The following is a 22,817-nucleotide window of genomic DNA, read 5'->3' as shown; positions in this document are numbered from 1 at the left end:
AGCTATCGCTGAAGGCCATGTTCTGCCTTTACATCACTTTAAATACACGAATGTTTTGCATTTTAGTAAGCACGGCCACATTGTTGATGTAGATAATTATAGACTTGGTTTTAAAGCAAATCTTAGCTGATACTAAATTGCACAAGGCAGAAAACTGGAATTTCACTTGATACCTAAACAATGCCAACAAGCTATTCAATATATGCGAGATGATTAAATATAACGTCGACAGAAAATTACATCTACATCAGGTCTATTTGCTATATTTAGCCGCTTGAAGCTCAGTCACTTAAGAAAAGTGCGATTTTGAAAAAAAGAAAGAAAGTAATTTCTACTGACAGTCCATTTATATAGGCTAGAAGTAAAACGACATAATGAACATTTTCGTTTTATTTAAATTGACAGAATTCAACAAAAAATATTAACCCGAAAATCCAGCACCAATATGTTTAAATAGATAGCTCTCGTATAAGAGAAACGACAGTCTAACTTTATCAATGCAAGATTAGAAAGAAACCTGAGTTTTCCCTGCGTATGGGCCGCTGTGTTACAATTATCAGCAAACGAAATTTTAAATGTACCTATCATGGGATATTTTGATTTACAGTGGCATGTCCTTCACGTATCTGGATATCACAAACATCCAGACACTTTCGGTTTCCTGCTATCAAGCGCTATAGATAATATTCATATTTGTAAATGGGGAAAATATAGGCCATATATATATATATATATAGATATAAATGTAACAAATTAAGACCTAATAGTATTTACATACAAATATACAGTTTTGAATAAATTAAAATCAAATCAGTCTCCTTCAATCCATTTAACGTATTTACAAAACGTGTTTACTTTTATTATAAATAATTAGAAAACAATGTCCCAGCTGCTTAAACGTCCACCATCCTCAGATGTTGTCAGAGATAGAATTAATAGTCAGTTGAGAAATATAAGCCGAAAGGTGTAGGCCTAAAAATAGCGTGGATATATGAAACGGTGGGTGAACTATGGTGAATAATCCATAAACGAGATAATGTAAATGCGGTCCATAAATTCGTTGCCAAAATGAAACACCTTTGACAGTCAGCATTAGGAAATCCGTAAATGTAGCAGTTTCCCACGAAATCCAGACTGTGACACTTGAAAAGGGATGTCGCAATGTCTGAGCCATCATTTGCCAATAGTCAGGATGTGAGTTATAGCATCGTTGTCACTCTGGTGAATCGTCATTTGGGGACATGTCTCTGTGTTTCTCCAATCCACTAACTAATCTTTGTATATTTTGCAGTTCGTTAATGGAATCCTTTAAAAATGATTTTGGAGATCCAGTTTTATGGCTTTGGTGCTCAGATATGGGACTGCCCTCTCTGCTGCCTGGTTTTGATGACTCTGACTCTGCATTCACAGTACTTGGTAAACCGGTGGTTAGCAAGCCCGGGCTCTGGGGAACAGATACTGGTATCTGATAGGGGTTGAATCGCAACCTTGGCCGCGTGCTGCTGAGAAAGGGGTTCCGACCGAGGGAGGACGCGGCACTGCCGGCAGGGAGAGCGGAAGCTGCTGCAGCTGCAGCCGCCATGTATGTGTACGGATAGGATAGCATTCCCCCGAATGGTGACATGGAGATGCCCTAAATGTAAAGGAAAGAACTATTATTTTAAAACTTTTCAGATCAACGTGGATAAACACATATTTGGCTTCCTAAAAATAACATCAGTCTATACAATACTATTGCGTAAAAAAATCGTATCTTCGTATACTGTGATAGGCTAACTGAGACCAAGTTTAATGCACCTATGCATTGTTGTTCTTTTGTTGCACAAATTGCTTCTATTGCTTTCTCACTTTGTAAGTCGCTTTGGATAAAAGCGTCTGCTAAATGACTAAATGTAAGGTTAGAGAGAGAAAAAGCCTGAAAACGCCACTTGCTTATGCGTAATACATTATTTTGGTACTTGATAAAACTGTTTAGTTAAAATAAAATACATTTTCTCTTTTGGTTTAGGCTGATTCCAAATACAGCTATATTTTTTCAATACAAAAGAAGATATTTTGAAGAACGTTTCTTAAACTATATCTTTAAATAGTTACATTAAAAGTAAACATTAAAATAGTTTAATAGTTACTTTTTTATAATGTTAATGCATATAAAGTAATTATCATACCTGAGATGCAAGCATATGTTGCGACAAGTGGAATGGGAAAGGGTAGGGTGAACTGGTACTTTGAGGGGAGAGGCTGCCATTCTCTAGTCCACTTACTCCAGACATAGAAGCTAACAAGTGTCCCATACCCATAGTTGAGAATGCACTAGGAGCCATAGCAAACTGCCCAGGGTGAAATAAGAATGGTTGTCCCGTGCTCAGTGGGTTAAAGAAATGTTGATTGTGTAAACCAGAGAGGGCTAGACTTTGCAAGTGACTTGCACTAAAATGAGATGGGCTCTCTGTTTGAACCATCAGCGGTGAGAACCCCTCTTTGACTGTTCGAAGGCCCACACAGTCTCCATCCTTTTTTGAGGTATCTGATTCTTTCAAAGTTCTTCCATCCAACTTGTCCTTCTCCAAGTTTCTGATACTGAAAATTGAGTCATTTTCCTTCTTTGAATCCAAGTATTCACCCTTTTTGTCTAGGTGGGATTTGTCCTTGACTCTATCTTCACAATGTGGGCTCAATGGTGATGGTGGTGCCTGGCCTGGACTACTAACTCTGATCGACCTGTCATCATGTTCTTCAAGTTCATGGTCACTTTCATTGCAGTCACCTGGAATATATAAATATGCTGAGCACATACACTTTTTGGATAAAATAGAAATAAAAGGCGTAATTATGAAATTGGTATTAACTCTCATTAATATTTATCACAGCAGCTTCTGTTTAATTACTCCTTTTGATTAAACTGGTAAAAACAATATTTTCCGCATTTATTCCCTTCTTTGTGACTAATTTAATCTATGACACAATAAGTGAGATTTCTTTAATAAATAGGATTCACAATGCTTGAGAGCAAAATCCTAATAAGATCTAAGATGTTGTGTAATGACATTCAGATGATAAATGTGCTGTAGCAATGCAACAAGGCTGGTCAGCTATTTTTTTTAACAAAAAAGTAACAATATAATAACATTTATAAATGTTTAAGATTTACATTTTATTTGAAACGCTACCAATACATTTAAACTGGATCTATAATTGATTTGCAAAATCCTAACGTTGAACAGCCATGTTGGAAATTGGACAATGCAATCATTTTATCATATGAACAAACATCAAATTACAAATGAAATCAAAATCTGTTTACTTATATTATAGATGAAACCGTAAAATAGTAGTCATAATTAAATGGTAAATTAGCCACAAGATTTTTGCTTAACCAAAATAAAAAAAAATAAAATACTATACAATCTTATTAAAAATTTAATGTTAATGTTTAATGTTAATAAGAACCAATTCAGTTTAAATATTTGTCATTAAATATATTATACCTTCCCATCTTGTCAGCTCATTTAAATTAAGTGTACCCGCTTTGTATAGCATACTTTGTTAGAATAACCGAGATAAGTGGAATCTAGGCACATTTTGCAATTGCTTGGCAGTATATGTTTTTAAACTTTTGTCTATAGGTTTTATCTTGTTCAATGCATCATGGTAAATGCAAAGTAATACTGATGCACTAAAAATAGTAATGCGCAATTGTAATAATATTCCTGTAAAATACGCACAGCGAACCTATGCTACGTCTTTGCACTTAATACTGAAAGGTTCAAAGAACATGGTCATGTTTGGTTTTACCTCTAGATATGTTGAACTTAAGAGGACTTGTTACTGGTCCATTGGGCGAGTGAACTGAATCCCTCATTGTAGTTTGTTCGCAAGATGAGTCGTCTGAATCTCCTCCATCTCTATCCACTTTGCCTTGATCATCATACATGCGCATTGACGGCAGACCCAGTTGTTTTCTACAAAACAACTTACAATTACTTTACCGTCATTACCACAACAATTAAAAAATAGCCAATGCACAGTCAATGTTTTAAAATATACAGCGGTCAAAAATACCTTTTTTCTCTTCTTCCATTCCCTGTATCTCTAAATCCTTTTGCGAATGGATTATGATCGATTTTCAGCTGTGTGATCTACCGAAAAGGGAAAATACGTTTAGTACATTTCAAAATTTTCCTACAGGCTGTGACCTACTCCAATTGTCCAACTCTGCCACTGATTCAACTGTAAGGTCAATATCAATGTCTTGAGCATTTAAAACGATGAGAAAATTACACTTGCAATAGAAATCAAAGTGTACCCAAGTTAAATAGATACAATACATAATACTTTGAATTACAGTTGTCGAAATATACTGTAGCGTCAGTGCTACAAGTAACAAGCGAGTAGGCTCAGTCTTCCTATGACCGGCCTGTAGATTTTATTATAGGGCCACAATAAACAGTCTTCTGTCATGCCAATGCACTGAAGCAACAGGCAAAAACGTAAAAGATAAAGATAAAGAAATGTATCTAAAAAAACTAGTAAGGCCTACTACTGAGTCCTCTCTTTGCTATAACAAAAATAAAGACGCAATGACGGCAAATAGAATATTTGACGGCAAATTATTTTTCTTAAATAACTAAACAGACGGCAAAACAATCTTTGAAAATATCTAAAAACTCTGAAATAAAAACGTAAAATGCAAGATAAATATAACGGTCAAAACAATTAAAATCAAAAACAACAAAACGTTATTTCTGGTAACTTACCTTATCATTCTGATATGCGGTGACGCCTATAAAATCCGTTTCAGGAAATACATATGTCCTGAACGTGCTATATGGGAGTTTCAGAATATCGTTGGCTCGAACGATATGAAACCTGGGCTGGTACTTGTGCATTGAATTAAGAATTGTCTGAAAACATTAAAACAGTCTGTTATTGATAACGCTAACTTAGTTGGTCAAAAACTAACAGTATGTTGTTTTAATGACAGAATGAAAATAAAAATGCCCTGTGGCATCTGATGGTAAAGCAGCCGTTCTCCAAGTCTTTCATGCTTCATTTAGGCAGTAAAACACGTTCTCTCAATTCACCTTAAAACATTACCATCTAACGCTTAAAAAATGCTCACAAAATTTTCGAAACCACCATTAATAACCTTATAGTCCAACTATATTTTATTATATATGCATCTACCCCCAAATGGAGCAATCCCCCTTATTTCCAAATAAAAACGCATTTACACAAATTACTTGGATCACAGAATAAAAACACTGCATTTGGTAACTTACAAAGCCATGTTTATCCGAAATATTGTTAGTCAGTTTGAGTTTATTGAATGCAACAGGCTTTGCCATCCACTGTTCACCCGTGGCAGGGCTATCCGGGTGAATGTACATTCGTTTGGGCATCTCCGGATCGGCCTTTCCTGCAACGATCCATCGAGAGTTGTGAAATTTGTATCGACAGTCGTCTGCTGCAACAATATCCATCAAAAGTATATATTTTGCTTTTTTGTCCAGGCCGTTCACGCGCACTTTAAAAGGAGGAAACATTCTCCTGTGAACGGAACAAACAGACATAGAATTATGTGGCTGGAGTCAAATCTCTTCTTTGGAATATTTTATTTGACATTCCACATTATATGAAACAACAGGAAATAACGTTCGCCCAAAGTTTCAGTCATTTATCAACAAGAAATTCCTGTCCACCTCACTAACCACGTTCGTGAAGTTCAATTTCCTTGCGAAATACTTCAATTTTTTTCTGAATATATTTTAAGTCATGAGACATTTAAACTTCTATTATTTTCATTCATCTTCGTTCGCAATAATTACGATGTTTCATTTTGTTTTATTTTTTAAAGACGTCAAAGAGCGGCACCTCTTAGTGCATTAACTACCTATTCATGAACTTATGACATTTATGTTACAGTTTTAAAACAGAGAAAATCTTGTTGTGAATCAGATATTTCATGTAGGCTATCATAGGCTTTTGACTCCGTTGAGTCAAACTATGAAGCATTCGATGTAATTCGATCCTTCTAAAATATAATTCCTATTATAATGCATCTAAATTATAGCTTTAAACACTTACAAGTCCATTGATTTTAAATAAACATTTAATTTCTGTGCTAAAATAGACTGAATTTCTGAAGCAAATGCATAAACATCGTAAAAAGTTAAAGCTCCTAAAAAACGCATTACCTTCCCGATTTTGTGATGACCATTTCAGTTCCAATTTTGTGGAACTGATCCCAAAGCTCTTTAGCCTCTAATGTTACTTTAGGATCGTCTTCAACATCCTCTTCAGGCTCTATGTTTTTGAAGGAGCGGAGATGAGCCGCTTGGTGGTGATGACCCAGCGCCGCGTGCAATCCAGCCTCTGCCGCGCTGGAGAGCGCATGATCCGCCAGCGGTTTACTCAGACCCGGCGGCAAAGTGAGAGCTGGGTAGAAGGATGGTTGAGCCGCGGCAAGGAAAGCTGACATAGGGAAGTCGACCGGCCTGTGCGCGTGAAAAGGGTGATAAGCCATAGCGTTCGCTGTAAAAACGGGATCTCTCATCGGTGCATCCAAAGAGCCAGATGAAACGGTAATATTCTGAAATAGCTTCGCCTGTAACTCGCGCTAGTCCGACGGACTGTCGTCCTCTCACAGCTGATAGAAAGGACTGTTTGGCTAGTGCAAAAAAGACCGGTGGTGTAATTTCACTCCCGCTAAAAATGCTCTGATTCCAGTACAGTTGTAAAATCCTTCAAAAGAGCAACATTGAGACCCCGGTGGAGATATACACTTTTTCTTGTTTCCAAGTCACTATAGGAACGAAAACACCTCCGACAACAAGGATGAGGTCGTGAGCGGAATTGGAAGGTCCTTCCCTGGCCACTGTGTAACTCTGTCTGTCTTACATGCCCCTTCTTACTGGATTCTCGCACTAATGAACCAAGCCGTCTTGATTGCAGATTTTACGCATTCTGGACCAATTGTGGAGCTCCATAGGCGTGGTTTTGACAGTTCCAGCCAAGATCGTGAAAGGGGGGTTGGCCAGAAGGTGTCGGAAGCATTTGCAGTAAGAAAACATGTCAACAGAATAAAATATTAGCCAATGACAGAGTAGAGGACTGAAGATCCCACCCCCAAACGCATAACCTAACAGAATGGTCATCTGGATGTGTGCAGCCGTGTGAGCTTCTCCTCGGCTTGTGTTTTTATATTTCGTCAGTTTTAAACCGTGTGCTTTCTCTATGCTTCCATTCTAGATTATAGACATTGAATTTTGAAGTTAGGTAATTACCGAACCATAACACATAACAAATAAACGCTATTTGAACATTTTTTGAACGTTTCAGTAGCATGCGCTAAAATAGGAACCATACAAATACAGCGGTTATAACTATTAATGTAATTTATCATCACTATATGCCGATAACATTGTTTAGTGATTTGAAACCTTTCAATTTATGTATTTTACTGAAAACTTCGTTTTTTTACAAACCAGAAATAGCAGAATGCATTTGAAACTAAATAGAATAAAGAATAGCCTACACGGCCGATTACGGATTGCTTATGGGTTACGGTACACGACTTTTCGAGTATAAACCACCATAAAGTAGATAAAACTAATAATATCGTGTGTTTTGTGTTTACACGCATGCAAGTGTTTTTCGGTGTTTCACAGAACTGTTCAGGAGTAGGTTATCTTAAATCGGCCGACAGGGTACAGCAGAGCAACAAGCTAAAGCGCTATAAGCAGTCGTGTACCTTTAAGAGGCTAGTCAACAGATCCTTGATTAAGAGGGACTCCGTTTCTTAAAGAGCGCTTGGCGCCAGTCGGCTGGAGTCCCACAATAAGAACCTACTCCTGTCAATTCATATTTGGTCTCAAATTATCAAACAGCATGCACCCATCCACTCAGTGTTCTCAAGCGTACAAGTCGAGGAAAATGCAAATAAATATTTTTACATGTGCCAGTTTATTTCCGCAAAATAAAGCCAGTGATATAGTAGCTATGATCAAATGTTTACCTCGTGTTTTTGAATCGATGTCTATTCAATTTTAACTCAAGTATTGTATGGTTAAAAAATGAAAGATTACTGGATTTTACCCATTGCATCCAAACCCGCTCGGTGTCACCAATAATTCCTTATCATTTAACTCTTTTTACGTGGACATATCCTGAATTTAGTCCTCTGAAATGACCTCCTAAGAGCACAAAACAGGGCTGTAGTGGGAGGGAGACAGGTTACCGCTGACTTAATACCGTCAGAAATGAAGTCGCTCTCCGGGCTTGAAGTTATGACATTGCAAGCAGCTCGAGGTCTGTTGTAATTCATGCCTCCCGACAGTTATGGGTGAATCTAGATCTTCGGTCACGGGTGTATGAAAACATATCTTACAACAGGAGGACGTCAAATGAATGTGTTGGATAATCATGTATCGACATTAACAACCCGCATGTTCCTCTTTGGTAAGAGCTCATGGCTTACTTTTATTATGTGATCAACAAGTTTCGAAACTTAGAATAAAGGAACGCAAGTTAAATTTGAACTGTTTACACGATTTTTGTAAATGTATGACAATCTCTTATATTTAAGAACAGCGTTTGACTTCCTACATTTCCTAATAAATAAAATCTTAATTTGATATTGAACCGAAGCTGATTTATTATTCATGCTCATTGTGTATTGTGTTTACTTGTACATATAGTGTTAATGGGGACTTTCGAATTGTTGGTATATAGTTTAGTTGTGATCTCTTTTTGAAAATTATTGTGATTTATTTATTAATTTTGTTTGTGTGTTTACGGCCTGGAAGTACATAACAACTAATTAAATAAATACATTTCTTACATGAATTGCCAAAAGCATTATTGTCTGGTCGAGTTTGAAAATCGAAAGTGTTGTCACATTAAATTATTAGTAACCATAGTCTAAAACAGAAAGGTATAAGAGTGGGTTGCAGATTAGCCGCAAATGGCGCAAGATAATGGTTTTATGATGTTTATATTCATCAAGGTAATTAACTAAGATCCATATGATACTGAGAGGTATTTATGTTTTGTTCTGGAAAATGTACTCTAAAATCTTATCTACCAAAAAAAATCTCTGTGCTGTTTTTTGCAGGTGCTTTTGAAAGGGCGTATTTCATTCAAACACTATTTTGGGCTTTTAGTGTAACTGAACTGGGCAAAAATGCGAATCATCAAAATATAGGGAATTATTTATCATCTATTCGCTATAGAGTGTTCTTTTAATTTGTGAAAAACAAAAAGCTTGTGCAAGGCTAAGCAGTAAGTAATCAACATGTCACCCAAAAAATGTTGTATTTATCCTGTGGATCAGGTTCTTGTAGCCAGACCGTTTAAGATATGTCAACGTTTTTCATATTTCTCTAGACCAAGAGCAGCCCAGAGCTTCAGGTGTACATTTTACCAGCACAAAAAACGTCTGTTACGTGTAAAAATGTACAAGATGTTTTAAAAGCCAAACTGGACGGAATTTATTCGTGAATTAAAAACAGTTCGGTGTTGATTCCACGTGACATCCAAAACGAAAGAATTGACCTTCTATTATAATAATTGTATGAGCATGGCTGAAGGTGAACACTATTTCGTGCGCAACAGTAGATCATGCTGCTAAATTACCTTATGAACTTTTAAACTTTTGGGATCTCGAGTTCGCAATGTATACATGTTCTAAATCTGTCTCACTAACACACCTGGTGAGGTACACTCAATGCTACTTAAATAGTAATTATTATTAGATATACCACTATTTAAGATAAATGTATACGTTGAATGTATTTGCAGGTGGAGATTGTTGTGTTGGATCAACGTCTATAATAAAGATGGAAAAATATATATGAAATGCATGCAAAAGACTGTGAACAATGTGTGTTGTGTTGGTTTGATCTGTATGTCTGTATTCAAGCAAGCCTTACGTATGATGTTAAATGTAACAAATAATGAACTTTGTGAACATTACAATAAAGTTTGTTGATAATATACATTGACCAGTCTTATATTTTCTACCAGTGCTATTTTTACTTTCGTAACAGGTCAGAGTAATCGCACAGATTTCTTAAAAATTACAAAACTCGTTTTTCGTTCTGTTATTTTGGAGTGGCTAATGCAGCACGAAAGCAGTTACAAGCACCATGGCTTAATGAGTGATCCATCAATTAATCATTATATATCTTTAGTTTAGTAGAAAATATTATATCAATAAGCGATATACAGAATCGAAGATATATTGAGACCGAGTGCATAATATACACATAAAGTCGTCTTTTGCGGTATTTTCATAATTAATGGTCTGATGAAATGAGTAATCTTGTTTTGTTGAAACGTCCTCCTGTTTATTGTTATTATTCAATAAATTGCTACTATTTGTTCTCAAATATTTGAACGGAATTCTGTTTCATGCACGAAAAAAAAAATTCTACAACTATTCTAAAGTGTGTTTATTCATTTTACATGTATAGGGTACATGTATGGGACATTATTCACGCTTCAAGCATAGGAGAAGCCAACAAGCTATTTAAAAAAAACGACTTTATTGATATTTACATTATAAGTATTATTATTATTCAAGTTCAATGTTTAAAAAACTACTTCTCGCCTACTTAAAGCATTTAAAAAATCTTACAAGCAGTCACACCTGTTGACAGATTAAATGCAAATACATGCAATTCATGTAGGCCTACACTAAAATGTGTGTGTATATCTTTTGAATCATTGTTTACTGTGATACAAATATCCATATGATCCATATTATCTTCTCCAAAAACAAATAACTTTTATTTAAAAGACAATTTACTTATGTTTTTATTTGTGGGGAATTATCATCCATCTTTCAATCATGTCAACTGTTTAGCCATGGCCCATTAGAGCTTTGGTAATGCCAATATAATAGAGTATACTAATAGTACTATCAGTCTGAGGCATTTCTTTTTTTCGCTTTAAACAAATGCATTCATTTTATTAATGCTAGAAATTATGATTCTTGCCATTAAATTCATATAAAAATTCTGGTAATTTACTTCACTTAGTCTTCATGTGTTGACAAGAGGAGAAAATGTTTGGGATACCTTATAAAGGTCATTCTTGCACCCAGCCTCTGGGATAAGATTCAACACTGATCAAAGGCTGGTGGGAGTGTGGGGGAGAGTCAGCTCTCTTCTGGGTTGGATTGTGTAGTGAATGTATTAACTTCACAGGTCATGTCTCCCTACATCAGGACTACACCTCTGTGTGGAATGTTGCAGATCTAATAAATTTTTTAACAAATATCTGAAACACTGGCTTTAATACAAACACAGGTCTCTTAGCCCAAGTAAGCTTGTGTGACTGGGAGGGTTTAAAGGGAGAGCTGATTGGATGCTGATTGTAAATGTGGCCAAATTTTTCCATCCAATGTTACACTTTAGGAACTATCTGCTTATGTTTCTTTTTCTGGAGCTTAATGTACACACACATACTCGATGCCTCTCTGTGCATACACTGCAGGCATAGGACAGTGCACATCTTGGTTAAGTGATCTCAGAGGTTCCACACAAGAAGAATGGCTCCCTGGATACCGGGAGTAATAACTCGTAATTAAAGCCATACGATGAGTTGAGTTGAGGGGTGGGGAGGACAGGTTATGGGACATTACTTGCACCTCGTCTCTGCTCTGCCTAGCAAGTGAGTCTATTTGTTTTGTTTTACAGTTCAACACGAGCATATAACTGTTCTCCTTCCGGACTGCCGTTAATAAACCGTACAGTGATTCTTTAACAACACCATGAAGAAAACAGAGAAGGAGAATCAAAGAGGGACACAGATAAGGAGAATGAAGAATGCAAGAGGTGTTCTGCATTTTTTCTTACCCACTACATTCAGCCATACCCTCAACCCCTGAATGACCAGCTCCATCTTCAGCAACATCAGAGGAGCGAGCAGGCAGGAAAGGGACCATCAATCTCGGCTGCTTTCACCTCTCCGGTCACAGTCCACACCTGGGACACATTCAACATTATGTTAGGTCACCCTGGGCTCTGATGGAGTCATTGTAAGGTCAAAACTGTAAAGTTGAAATCCCATTCAAACACTTAAAGAGCTCTAAGATTAACTTTATTTCTCACATATAGGAAGTTCAGCTTGCACATAGAGGGTTGGCCTGGTATGATGAGCAGTTAACATGTAGTAATGTGATTGCAGGTTAAATGTGACACGTAATGTGGTGACCTCTATGATTGGCCAGAGACAATGAAAAAAAGGGATCACAAACAGTTCACAGTGTCAGTACTGACAAGACAAGACAATGTTTCAACAAGTTAAAAAATGACCCCATATTTTGTATTAATATTTAAGTGTATATGCTTACCTTGCTGCATTGATCTGTAATAAAATTTGCACTGTAATAAACCTGCATCCTATTCCTTTGATATATGACGTATATGACGATATATTTGCCCGCTCTCAAATGTAAGCATTTGAATTAAATCTTCAGACTTCAAGCACAAACTCTTTGAATTAACTGGCAAAATCAAACAATTTATCCGTGCCCAAAATTAAACAATGCTGTATAAGCTGTAAGGAAATGTTTCTTGTACATATAAAGTATATACTGTAAAAAAAGTATAGTATTCCCAATTTAATTATACTGCTTAATTTATAGAAAATAAGAAGAGACCATTCATTCTCATTTAATCACCATTTCTATATGTATTGTATTCATTCCAGTTCAATGTCTGTTGAATTTCAACAAATTCAAACCTCAGGAAACATAAAGTCACTCAACAGCAATATGAAAGACTGACAACATATCAATAAATATGTATTTTGGATCTTTTCCCAAACATGTAAAAATATTACTGTTGTATTGCTAAAAGCGAATATGAACTTTCTTTACAATATTTGAAGTCAGAAAAAAACAGATTATTTTTTCTATAATTTTGACCTGTTCTCCAGATTTAATTTTCTCCAATGAAATGCAGATAGAAAAAATATCTTTATTTGGAATTTAGGAGAAATATTTTTGGGAGAACACAGAAATAATAATTTGATCTTAATACCAACCAATAAACAGTATATTTTAAAGTCAGAAAACAATAGTTTTGAAATGGTCTCTTAATTTTCCCGCGGCTATACAGCCCATAATACATTTTAGGATTTTTAAGGTCCCACTTTGGTTTCTGAATTGTCTTACAAGTTTATACATAGAAGGTGTAAAAACACTTTTATTTCGTAATAATAGGTAGTTATTCTTATCATACTTTTTGACTGACTGTCAAACGATTCGTTCAGCGATTCATCTGTCTAATCCCCTCCTTTCCGCTAGCCTAGTCTAGTGTGGTTGGTCAAATGGTCTAGTCTGCTGTGATTGGTCTACCGTGAATGAGGGTCAGAGCTACAGTGTTTGGGGGAGAAGAGTGAAGTTTTCGCGGGCAGTCCTAGCAAAACATAGGTGGGGACTATATGTAATGACGTAAATCTGCGGCGGTTTGCGAATCGGACTAGGAACGACTCGTTTGCGAAATTCAGAGTCGATCCCCTTTTTTTCCAAGCCAAACTTTGTTATTCATTCACCTTCAGATTTACAACTTGGCAGACTGCTTACTTTCAAACACGGCAACATTACACACCCCATGAAATGTCAATTTCATGATCTCATGTTATGTACTCTTTAACAATTGCATACTCTAAAACTACTGTACGCAAACTGCAAACACTGGCCAAAAAACATCCACACCACAGACAACACAGTCCCTTGCCAGGCAACGGAGAATAAACCTACTTGTGTGCAAGAGCCAGTCATGACAACACTGATATCACAGACTAGTTCCAATGCCTGTAAGGTCTTGTGCTTCCATGCCCAATTGTCCTTTGTCCATCATCTCTTACACATTACTTTAACTTTAAGAGTGTTTCCATCCATGAGAATGTGTTATGCAAAAAATCGGACAGGTTTGGTGTCTACCTGATTAATTCAACAAATTGGTGTAGATTATGGGGTTTAGTGTTTTAAACATTTGTCTCATGAACAGATGTTTTCTTAGAGGTCCAATAATCATGTTAGCAAGATTTTTATACTAAAACATCACCATTTAGAAAACATATTTACTATCCTGACCCACTCTTTGAAAGAGGCAGTTATGAAAGATGAGTTGCATTGAAAACTTGAAAGTTTAGCTCAGTAATGTGTTAACTGGAAACTGAGAGGACGTTTACACTATGCTGTTTTCAACTGAAAAGTGCTTTTTTCATGTGTTCTGGCTGTTTGTTTACAGTACAATGGCGTTTTTGGGGACTGACAACTCAAACGTTTGATAAGTGGTCTAAGTTCTGAGCAGGGCGCTGTTTTCATCTCACTCGCTCGAGCATACCCAAACAATATGGCGGACTCTGGTACTCTCTGGTACTGAGCGTGTTGCTGGACACATATTAATTTTTCTCCAGCAAAAGGTGAATTTACTGCACCACTAAGAAAAGTGGAGTTACATTTTTTATATTCGTCAGACTCAAACACATGCTTTGCTTTTTTCTGAGTTTTTCTTCATGTAAAAGTACTCTGAAAATGACCCTATCATCTACTCACCCTCTTGCCATCAAGTATCATTAAAAAATTGAAATGACTTGTTTCAAAACTAGTTCACAGCGAAATGAAGAGTCCTACTGATTTGATCTGAAAATAGCTTTATAATAAAATTCATAACAAAGAACACAGAAGCATCTCTATAGTTTTATTGCTCTAGTAAAATTTGGTAATTTTTTCTCGTATTTCCTCACTTCCTCCTACATGCTAACAGACACATTAGTGGGAGGAGCTAAACAGACAATGTATAACGTTACTCTGCAGAGGCAGTTTTCCACTCACTGTGACGTCATACTGAGACAAAATCCGAGACAAAGTGTTTTGGAGGCTTTAGGAAAGTTAAGAAATTCATAGTATGGAAACTTACAGGATATGTCATAGTACAATGACCACAGATTTGGCAAAAGATTAAAAAAAATGTGATTCCTCATCCCTGTAATGCATACATGCATTATCATAACTAAGCAAACTGCATTTGCATGTGGTTTGTGTGGTGTTTAGTCGTAATCTGCAATGATATCACTTTCTCCTCCAAAGATCAGGACCGGTACCACTCTGAGCCCCAGCTCTCCCTGGAATGCGAGTGTGGTTCATTACTCTAAAAGACTTAAGCTGATGAACTCCTCTAAAGACCTAAAAGCCTTTCTTGTGTGGCCTAATGCACCCACATTGTGAGAGTTTTCAGACATTGGATTGAAGCTATTTTCTCACTTCCCCGAAATTCCCATCGGTCTGCTGCGTTAATGCTTAATCTGACGAGGCATTATAATTTCAACCACAACATACTTAGACAATTTGTAAAACTATACAATACTTGCTTACAAACAGAGCTGTAGAGAATCCAAACAAGCAAACAACCGTTTGGCAACACAAACGTGCAATGGACTTTGTCTAATTTTATCCTTGTGCTGTTCATCTAAATGTGCCTTTGTAAAAACAGAACACATTGTGAACAATGCTGCACTAGAATACACAGATAAATTCTGGCTTTAGAGAGTTCTGGTGAATAGCTATAATCCTCTTACATTTTCTAGTCTCACTTTCGGCCATGTACAGGCAGATATAAATCTGGCAACTTTCACATGATATCAAAATGACTTTGCTGTTTGTGAAGCTGAGTCCTCGGAACATAGACCACACAGCATTTATTACCATTAAGGTGTCTTTACTTCTCAGTGTGCTGATGTTCTATTAATGCATCATCCGCTTTAGTTCAACAACTAATGGCACAGGTAAATCTATCTGGTTTTAGATCAAATGTGTACCATTAACACAGACCCCTCTGATTCAGAACACATTGCAATAAACAAAAGCGCCACAGTGATAGAGATACATGGAGGGCGACATAAGGCACAGAAACTGAGCCTGAGATCAAAAGGAAACACAGGAGGCTCTTAATCAGTGAGTTGGACGTCAGTGTCAAATGTGAGTGAGAGGGACTCAGGATCGACTCGCTCAGCTTGGGTCATCCTCAGCAACAACTCACTTCCACATGCCCCTCTGTTTCCTCTGCCCCTCCTCCTTTTCTGATTTGTCATGTTGTTTAAAGTATAATCCCACTATGGTGCCCCAGCTGTGTCTGGTTAGCGCTTGCACGTCAAAATAGCCCTTTGTGGATCACGCCACAGGAAGAAGAATCTAGCACAAGCGCTTCATTCCCATATTTTCCAATCAGGCGCCATTTGACAGGGCAAATCTATGAGACATCCTCACCTCCAGTGCCCCACAGCCTGATCAGTGACATGTAGCATGGGGTTATATTACAGGCTCATTATACGGAGTCGAAAATTTCCATCTGTCACATTAGTATTTGTCCATGTGGCTAGTGCAAAAAAATCTGGTGGATACCATAACTTTAATACATTATAGATGTGTGTAATTTCTGTGCCACTACACTTTTCAATTTAGTGTTGGGACAAACTCGACAACTGGATTTGATCCAACGATGTGTTTATAGAGCCCAGTATTTTACATTGAAACAAGGCATACAAATTTTAATTTATATAGTAAGGGTTAGGTTTGACCGATGCTGGATTGAAAATAACCCAGAATATTTTTGAGCATAGCATCACTAAATTGCCTGTTATGCATTGCTAGACCCACACCATACACACTTATGAGACAAAGTTACCAAATTAATATTATTTTTTACATAAAAAATATACATTTAACCTTTAAATAGTATTTAATGCATGTGTTTTAACTGCCGCTGTGACAAGCACTAAACAGAATCTAATCTAGTACTAGAACCAGCAGAGGGGGTCTCGGTGCTGAGCTGTTCTGAATAATGTTTGACATCTTTACATCTTTACACATTTACCCCTCCTTGTCTACAATGATTGGCCACATTTGACAACTATTTCCTTGATCATGTGGGCATGGGTTTCCCATCAGGCACCAATCACAAACTGAAAACAGATACAGCTCATCGTACTTGTTGGGAAGAGGGGAATCATTAATGAGGCTGGTGGCATGGAGCATTGTTATCATTAAATACACTTCCAGACATTGCAGGTGGAAGTGGAGGAAGTCCAGAGTGCACAACTAGAGCCGCTTTCAATTACGCCTTAATGAAAACCCTGCTACAGCGTGGCTGAAGCCTGGGGCAGGGGAGACCTGCGCTGCTTAGCTTTGAGTTAAGCCAGAGACCCCGGCTAAATATCTTGTTTCCAAATCAGCCCATGAGCTCAGTACCACTGAACTGAGATCAGATCAGATATGTTACATTTCTGGCTGTCAAAGTTCACATGCGTGGAATGTAATGATATTCTGCCGGGGAGGTGTGTGTGTGGGGGGTTAGGGAGGTTGCATCAAGCGCTGTTAAATTGAACATGATTTATCCAAGTATTCTGGGCTGGTCTCTCAATGGCCCCAAGATGGATCAGAGTTGGGGCAGATGGAAGGAAATATATTTACACAGAAACACGCACTTTCAAACTCACACACATTTTATTGCCTCATTGAATTACATATAAAATACAGGAACTTACACATACACACACACACACACACACACACACAGTCTTCCAGCAATTATTGTCTTTTTCATTAAAAATATTGTATCTTAAAAATATATTTATTGTAGTTTCCTATTATTTAACCATTAATCCAATATAATTTTGTAAGGAATAATACATAAATAAAAACATTAAAAAAATAAATGCTATTTAACTTAATATTTATTCTGTTTACACCAGTCTTATTATTTTATACTGTATGATGTGTAGATATATTAGAACATCACTTTTTTTCAATTGTGATCATGACACAGACAAATACAATACAAATACTCATGATGTACCGGTCACACAGTAGTCTGGCTATATTGGACCCAGAAAACAGAGGCTGCATGAATGTGACTGTTAAAAAACAACAAGCCCAGCACGCCCGTTCCAGATGGGTGGTTGGATATGGCAGTCAGAAAAAGGCTCGAGTCCAGATAACATTATGTTAGTGTGACATGGTGCTCAAGCGCAGAGGCGAACCGAATCAGGATTTGATTAAGCGAGGGAGCGCAGAAAGTCCTGAGCGCGGGGCCAGGCACTCAGCCATGGCATGGCCGCAGCAGAGATGCATATCAATGTCGGGACACGCCAATGCAGCACGCATTCACTGCTATAATCAACCCAACCTTGCGCCGGGGAAATGTGAACAGATATGTTTCCAATGCAAACAGCCTGTGCTGCAAAAAGCTTACTTCATCGTTATTAGACGTTGCACAAAACAAAGAAGTGTTTCATAGCATGCACTACAAACCTCATCTTACATTTTCTGAGGAGCAATTATATTTCAAAACCATTATTGTCATTATTGTGCCCTGACCTTATGCGTCACTAAATAAAACATCTGAATTTTTAACATCAGGCAAAATAAAAGGTTTTGTATCCTCAAACATGGTGTTATAAGAAATTCAGCAGATTTTGAAATAAAGAATCTTGATAAGTTTGACACTTCTCGTGTAATTAAGTTTTTTTAATTACCCTTAAAACGTACATTACTTTTTAGTTTTATTCATGACTTTCAAATAATGGAATCAATGTTAAATTGTTTGGATGAATGAAATTTATCAATGGTTAAATCAATGGTATGTCAAAAGTGTGCCAAAACTGTTTGCTGTACTAGATTCTTCAAAATGTCTTCATTTGTGTTCAACTGAAAAATTATAAAGTTATTTTTCCTGCTGTGGGAGTCAATGAGGGGCAAGATCTGTTTGATTATAAGCATTCTTCCAAATATGAAATACAAAGAAATGTAAACAGATTTGGAACAATTCGAAGGTGAGTAAATGATGACAGAATTTTCATTTTTGGGTGAAGTATCCCTTTAAGTGTGAATATTACATGTGAAATGTTTCAAAGTTGACCCCGTGGTTACAATTTTCAATTTTCGACTGATGCTCCTAAAGCCTAACATTCGCACAGCTCTAGTGATATTAAAAGATAAGCATGATAGTCTGGCAGTAGCCCGTGAATAACTTTGTCAGTCTGAGCATGGGAATTTATGGGTTAGGAAGCAGCTCTGTACAATTATTATTTTTTGTGACTTTTTGTGAGTAAATTTATAAAGCTTTAGAAATCTGATTACAGTTGGACATAGTTGTGGCGTCTGGGAGAGGATTTGCTTGTTCGCCCACTTCCTCTCCCTTCTCTCTTTCAAATTCTCCAAACCTCTGCACGATGCTCCATAGTGCAACAAGCTTATCAGTATATATCTGCATATTCTGGCATGAGGCAAATCTTAAAAAAAATGTCAAAAAGTATCTCACTGAGGCCCCTGTTCTTCCCAAACAGAAATGACCTCATATTGGCAGCTCTCTTCTGAATCCAGACTTTCACCCCCCTCTCCACCTCTCTCCAACAGACAGTAAGCATTTAACCATCTGCCACTATTTTCTCTGCCTCGGGAGAAAACAGAAATATTCACAAAGGCGAAAGAGTGGTGTGGAGAAGTTCATATTAGTTACACACATGATATTGAAATTGAACAAGACAGCTTTCTTTGGCCTTGTAATATCACAATAACACTGTAAATGTACCTGGCCACTGTTAAAATCATTTTGAATTGATTTTAGTTAAGGCTGCACGTTTGAAGATTTTTATTTGATCACATTTTAAGAATTTAATCTTCCTCCAAAATGGGAAGTGTAATATTTTCAGAATAATTGCTAAATGGCTATTATTGTTGATCAGGGTGAGGGTGAAGAGTTGTGACCTATGCTCAGATTTATAATAAATCAAATGTTTCTGGCCGTTTTTGGTGTCACTAGTGACATAGAAATTGTACAATTCACTTTTAAACATCATTGATAGCACTTTGCGTTCCACTTATTGGAAAAGAGACAATCTAGAACAAGTACCATAGTGATTTTAAAACCATTTAAGGGACAACTTTAATGATTTAAATCATGAACCCTAACCACCAAGTGACTTCTTTTGAATATATATCAATCAACCTTTTGCCTTTACTTTTCCGCAGTTATTCAACAAAACCACTAGGTCACTGGCATACGTTAGAAACCGTGCCTTCCTACCTTATTCTCCACAAGCTCATGTCTGGTGCTATTTGTCTGTTTGGCTCGGACATGATACATGCCTTTCAACAAGACTGTATGGTGAAATATAAACATTGAAACTATCAGAGTTAGGGTTTTAACTATGAGTCTTAACTTTACTACCTTATACAAAGTATAGCCTTTTTATTAATATTGTGTTCATGATGTCATAATGTAAAAGCCGATGTCATTGCAACAAGTTCATAACCGGCATGCCTTTCTCCATTCGACTTCTCTAATATAGGTTAAAACAAAATCTGTTTATGGAAGTCGTACCACTCGGCGGCCATGTTTGCAACACCTCCGGGCAGCTATTTAAGTCATTGCAAGTTAACGGTCTTATCTCTTTGAATGTTGGAAGGCAGAAATTTCTAAAATCACTGGAAAAAATCACAATTCATTTGCATGGATCAATTAATAAATCTGTCGCTTCAGCACACTGGCTGGCAAACACCTCACAAGAGCCGCGCCCCAGAGCATCGTACTTGGATCTTTTTTTTGGAAAGCGGGACTTTCTTAGGATAGAGCGGCCATTTTGAGCATTGCATTCCACCTCATTCATTGTAATTCATCGGTTAATATATATATAATCATTGGTAATAACTACATTTCTTAATATACCTTTAAATGAAGAATGACATCATGAAGCTTTGAAGACAAACACAGTGGTGCACCTATCTCTTGAAAATGTAGAAAAAAAATAAGCTCTTGTCTTGGATTTGCCTTAAAATCAGAATGAGGAGTAGCAGAGAAAGGGTGAGGAGGGGATTAAAATATTTTTAAATGTGACGAGGGGATTTACTCATACCTCAATACCTGCATACTCTCATCCTTTCTCCCATTGATTTTAAAACAAAATATTTGACTTTTCTCCTGTTCTCGCCATATGCAGCGTCTCCCTCATCCAATCGACGAGTCACAATTTTAGGTAAGCCTCTAATCTACTCATTCGCTCCGTCCATCAGGTTAGCCCGGTGTTCGTCAGTACTCGCCCCCACGTCTACGATTGCACTCTTAATATAATCAGTAATGAATTTTGTGTTACATTAGGCCTGAATAAATGGAAGGACAAGCGCAGACTACAAGTGTCCAGGAGTACGACTTAATCTAATGACAGCCAGGCAGAGACACAACCAATTAGAGAGGCTGAGAGCGGACCACCGCAGGCTACTGCTGGGACTGCAAATGAATAGACCAAAATCAAATCACGGGCCTAATAGATGCGCTCCACAGAAAGAGAGAGAGAAAGTCAATGCTAAGCATATTAAAGCCTTGTGACCTCCCCACTCCCACCGCTGCTGCCCACAAAATTTACAGTGGGGCAAATCAAAAGGCCCCATTGTTCACATGTAGAAAAGGAAGACAACACTGCACTCCTTTGAAAGGAAAGGAGTGGTCTCTAGAAACCTTCATTACGTGCCTCACTGTCTGTTATGCTTTTAATATCCCAAATCAAATGACGCACGTGAGGTTTTGCTTAGCTGCTGCCGTATCAGGATAACTCGGATAAGGTCCAAATATCACCTGAACTTGAAGGAAATGAATGTGTATAATATGTAAGTTTATATGTACGACAAAATCCTGCAAGTTAGAATATCTAGTCTTGTTTGGTTACACCTTTGACTAATCTGAATCGGCCATTGAATTTCATTTCAAACAAAACTCAAAGACTTAAAGTAATAGTTCACCCCAAAAAGAAAATTCTGTCTTTTTGTCTCTTGTCATTTCAAACCTGTACAACTCTTCTTCTTCTTCAGAAGACATTTGGAAGAATGTTGCTAACCGAAAAACGACGGTTCCCATTGACTTGCATTGGTTTAGTGTCTGTACAATAGAAGTAAAAAGGTAACGCCGTTATTCAGTTACCAACATTCTTCCAAATATCTTCTTCTTTGTTCTTCAGAACAGGGAGTGATATACCAATTTTTAATGATATGTGGATGAATAAATTATGGCATGATTTTTATTTTCTCTCTTTACCTATACTGTCACGCTTAGACCAAGTAAATGCACCAAAACTAAATTGGGTAATGAATGTGTCGAAGTATTGCACACGACTCTCGACACATCTCACAATAGTGAATGAATTCAAAGAGAAAGAGTGAAACAAAGGGGAGGAGAAGAGGAAGTGGTCTGGTTTGGTGCATCACAGACCCACAGACAGCCAGCAGAGATAGTACAGGATTGAGAAAAGCAGGAAGATGGGGAGGGGTGGCGGCTTTGCTCTGTGGAAAGATACCTCACACATGAAACACTGCTGGGTTATCTGAAGAAACTTTGATGTGGGTCCAGTGGCTATCTAAACCCGTGTCTGGAGCCTGGACTCCCTCAGCCACACACTAAAGCCTCAGACAGCTGGTATCACATTGGGGAAAGCCTTGAACCAGCAGTCTTTGCAAACACTCCATACACACTGACAAAAGAGGACAGGGGAGGAGCAAAGATCCAGCATGGAGGGTCTGTGGTTGAGAAGAAACTGCTATCACCTAGTAAACACTCAAGGAAGACTGCAGAACAGCAGATAGCAGGAAACTTTAAAGACGTCTAAACATGCTGCAGATCTGAAGTGGGACAGCAATGTTTGCAAACCGCTTCTTTTGTCATCAAGGCACATATCCGATTTTTTTTGGGATGATCCAGTTGCAGAAGAAATACACACAACAAATATGAGATCCTTGCCTCCCTGCTGCTTACTTC

The 22,817-nt window shown here is 37.4% G+C and overlaps 1 protein-coding gene across 1 annotated transcript; it reads right to left on the bottom strand.

Moving 5' to 3' along the window:
* Nucleotides 1-372: 372 nt before the first annotated feature.
* On the bottom strand, nt 373-7,697 carry tbx2a (T-box transcription factor 2a). The gene is made up of 7 exons (XM_056747176.1): nt 6,198-7,697; nt 5,283-5,550; nt 4,758-4,904; nt 4,063-4,139; nt 3,796-3,962; nt 2,169-2,767; nt 373-1,633 (listed from the first exon to the last, which is right to left on the bottom strand). Exons 1-7 carry the CDS (start codon nt 6,554-6,556, stop codon nt 1,214-1,216), a joined length of 2,037 nt encoding a protein of 678 aa, XP_056603154.1. The 5' UTR covers nt 6,557-7,697; the 3' UTR covers nt 373-1,213.
* Nucleotides 7,698-22,817: the final 15,120 nt, after the last annotated feature.

The sequence above is a fragment of the Triplophysa dalaica genome, chromosome 4, assembly GCF_015846415.1.
Source record: "Triplophysa dalaica isolate WHDGS20190420 chromosome 4, ASM1584641v1, whole genome shotgun sequence".
NCBI lineage: Eukaryota > Metazoa > Chordata > Actinopteri > Cypriniformes > Nemacheilidae > Triplophysa > Triplophysa dalaica.
This window is presented reverse-complemented; position numbering and strand designations above follow the sequence as displayed.

Bases quoted from the DNA above. Each gene is read 5' to 3' on its own strand.
- tbx2a (XM_056747176.1), bottom strand. From the start codon at position 6,556: ATGAGAGATCCCGTTTTTACAGCGAACGCTATGGCTTATCACCCTTTT. The intron at 5,551-6,197 runs GTAATGCGTTTT...TTCCGTTCACAG, and splicing joins GTCATCACAAAATCGGGAAG to GAGAATGTTTCCTCCTTTTA. The intron at 2,768-3,795 runs GTAAAACCAAAC...TATATATTCCAG, and splicing joins TAAGTTCAACATATCTAGAG to GTGACTGCAATGAAAGTGAC.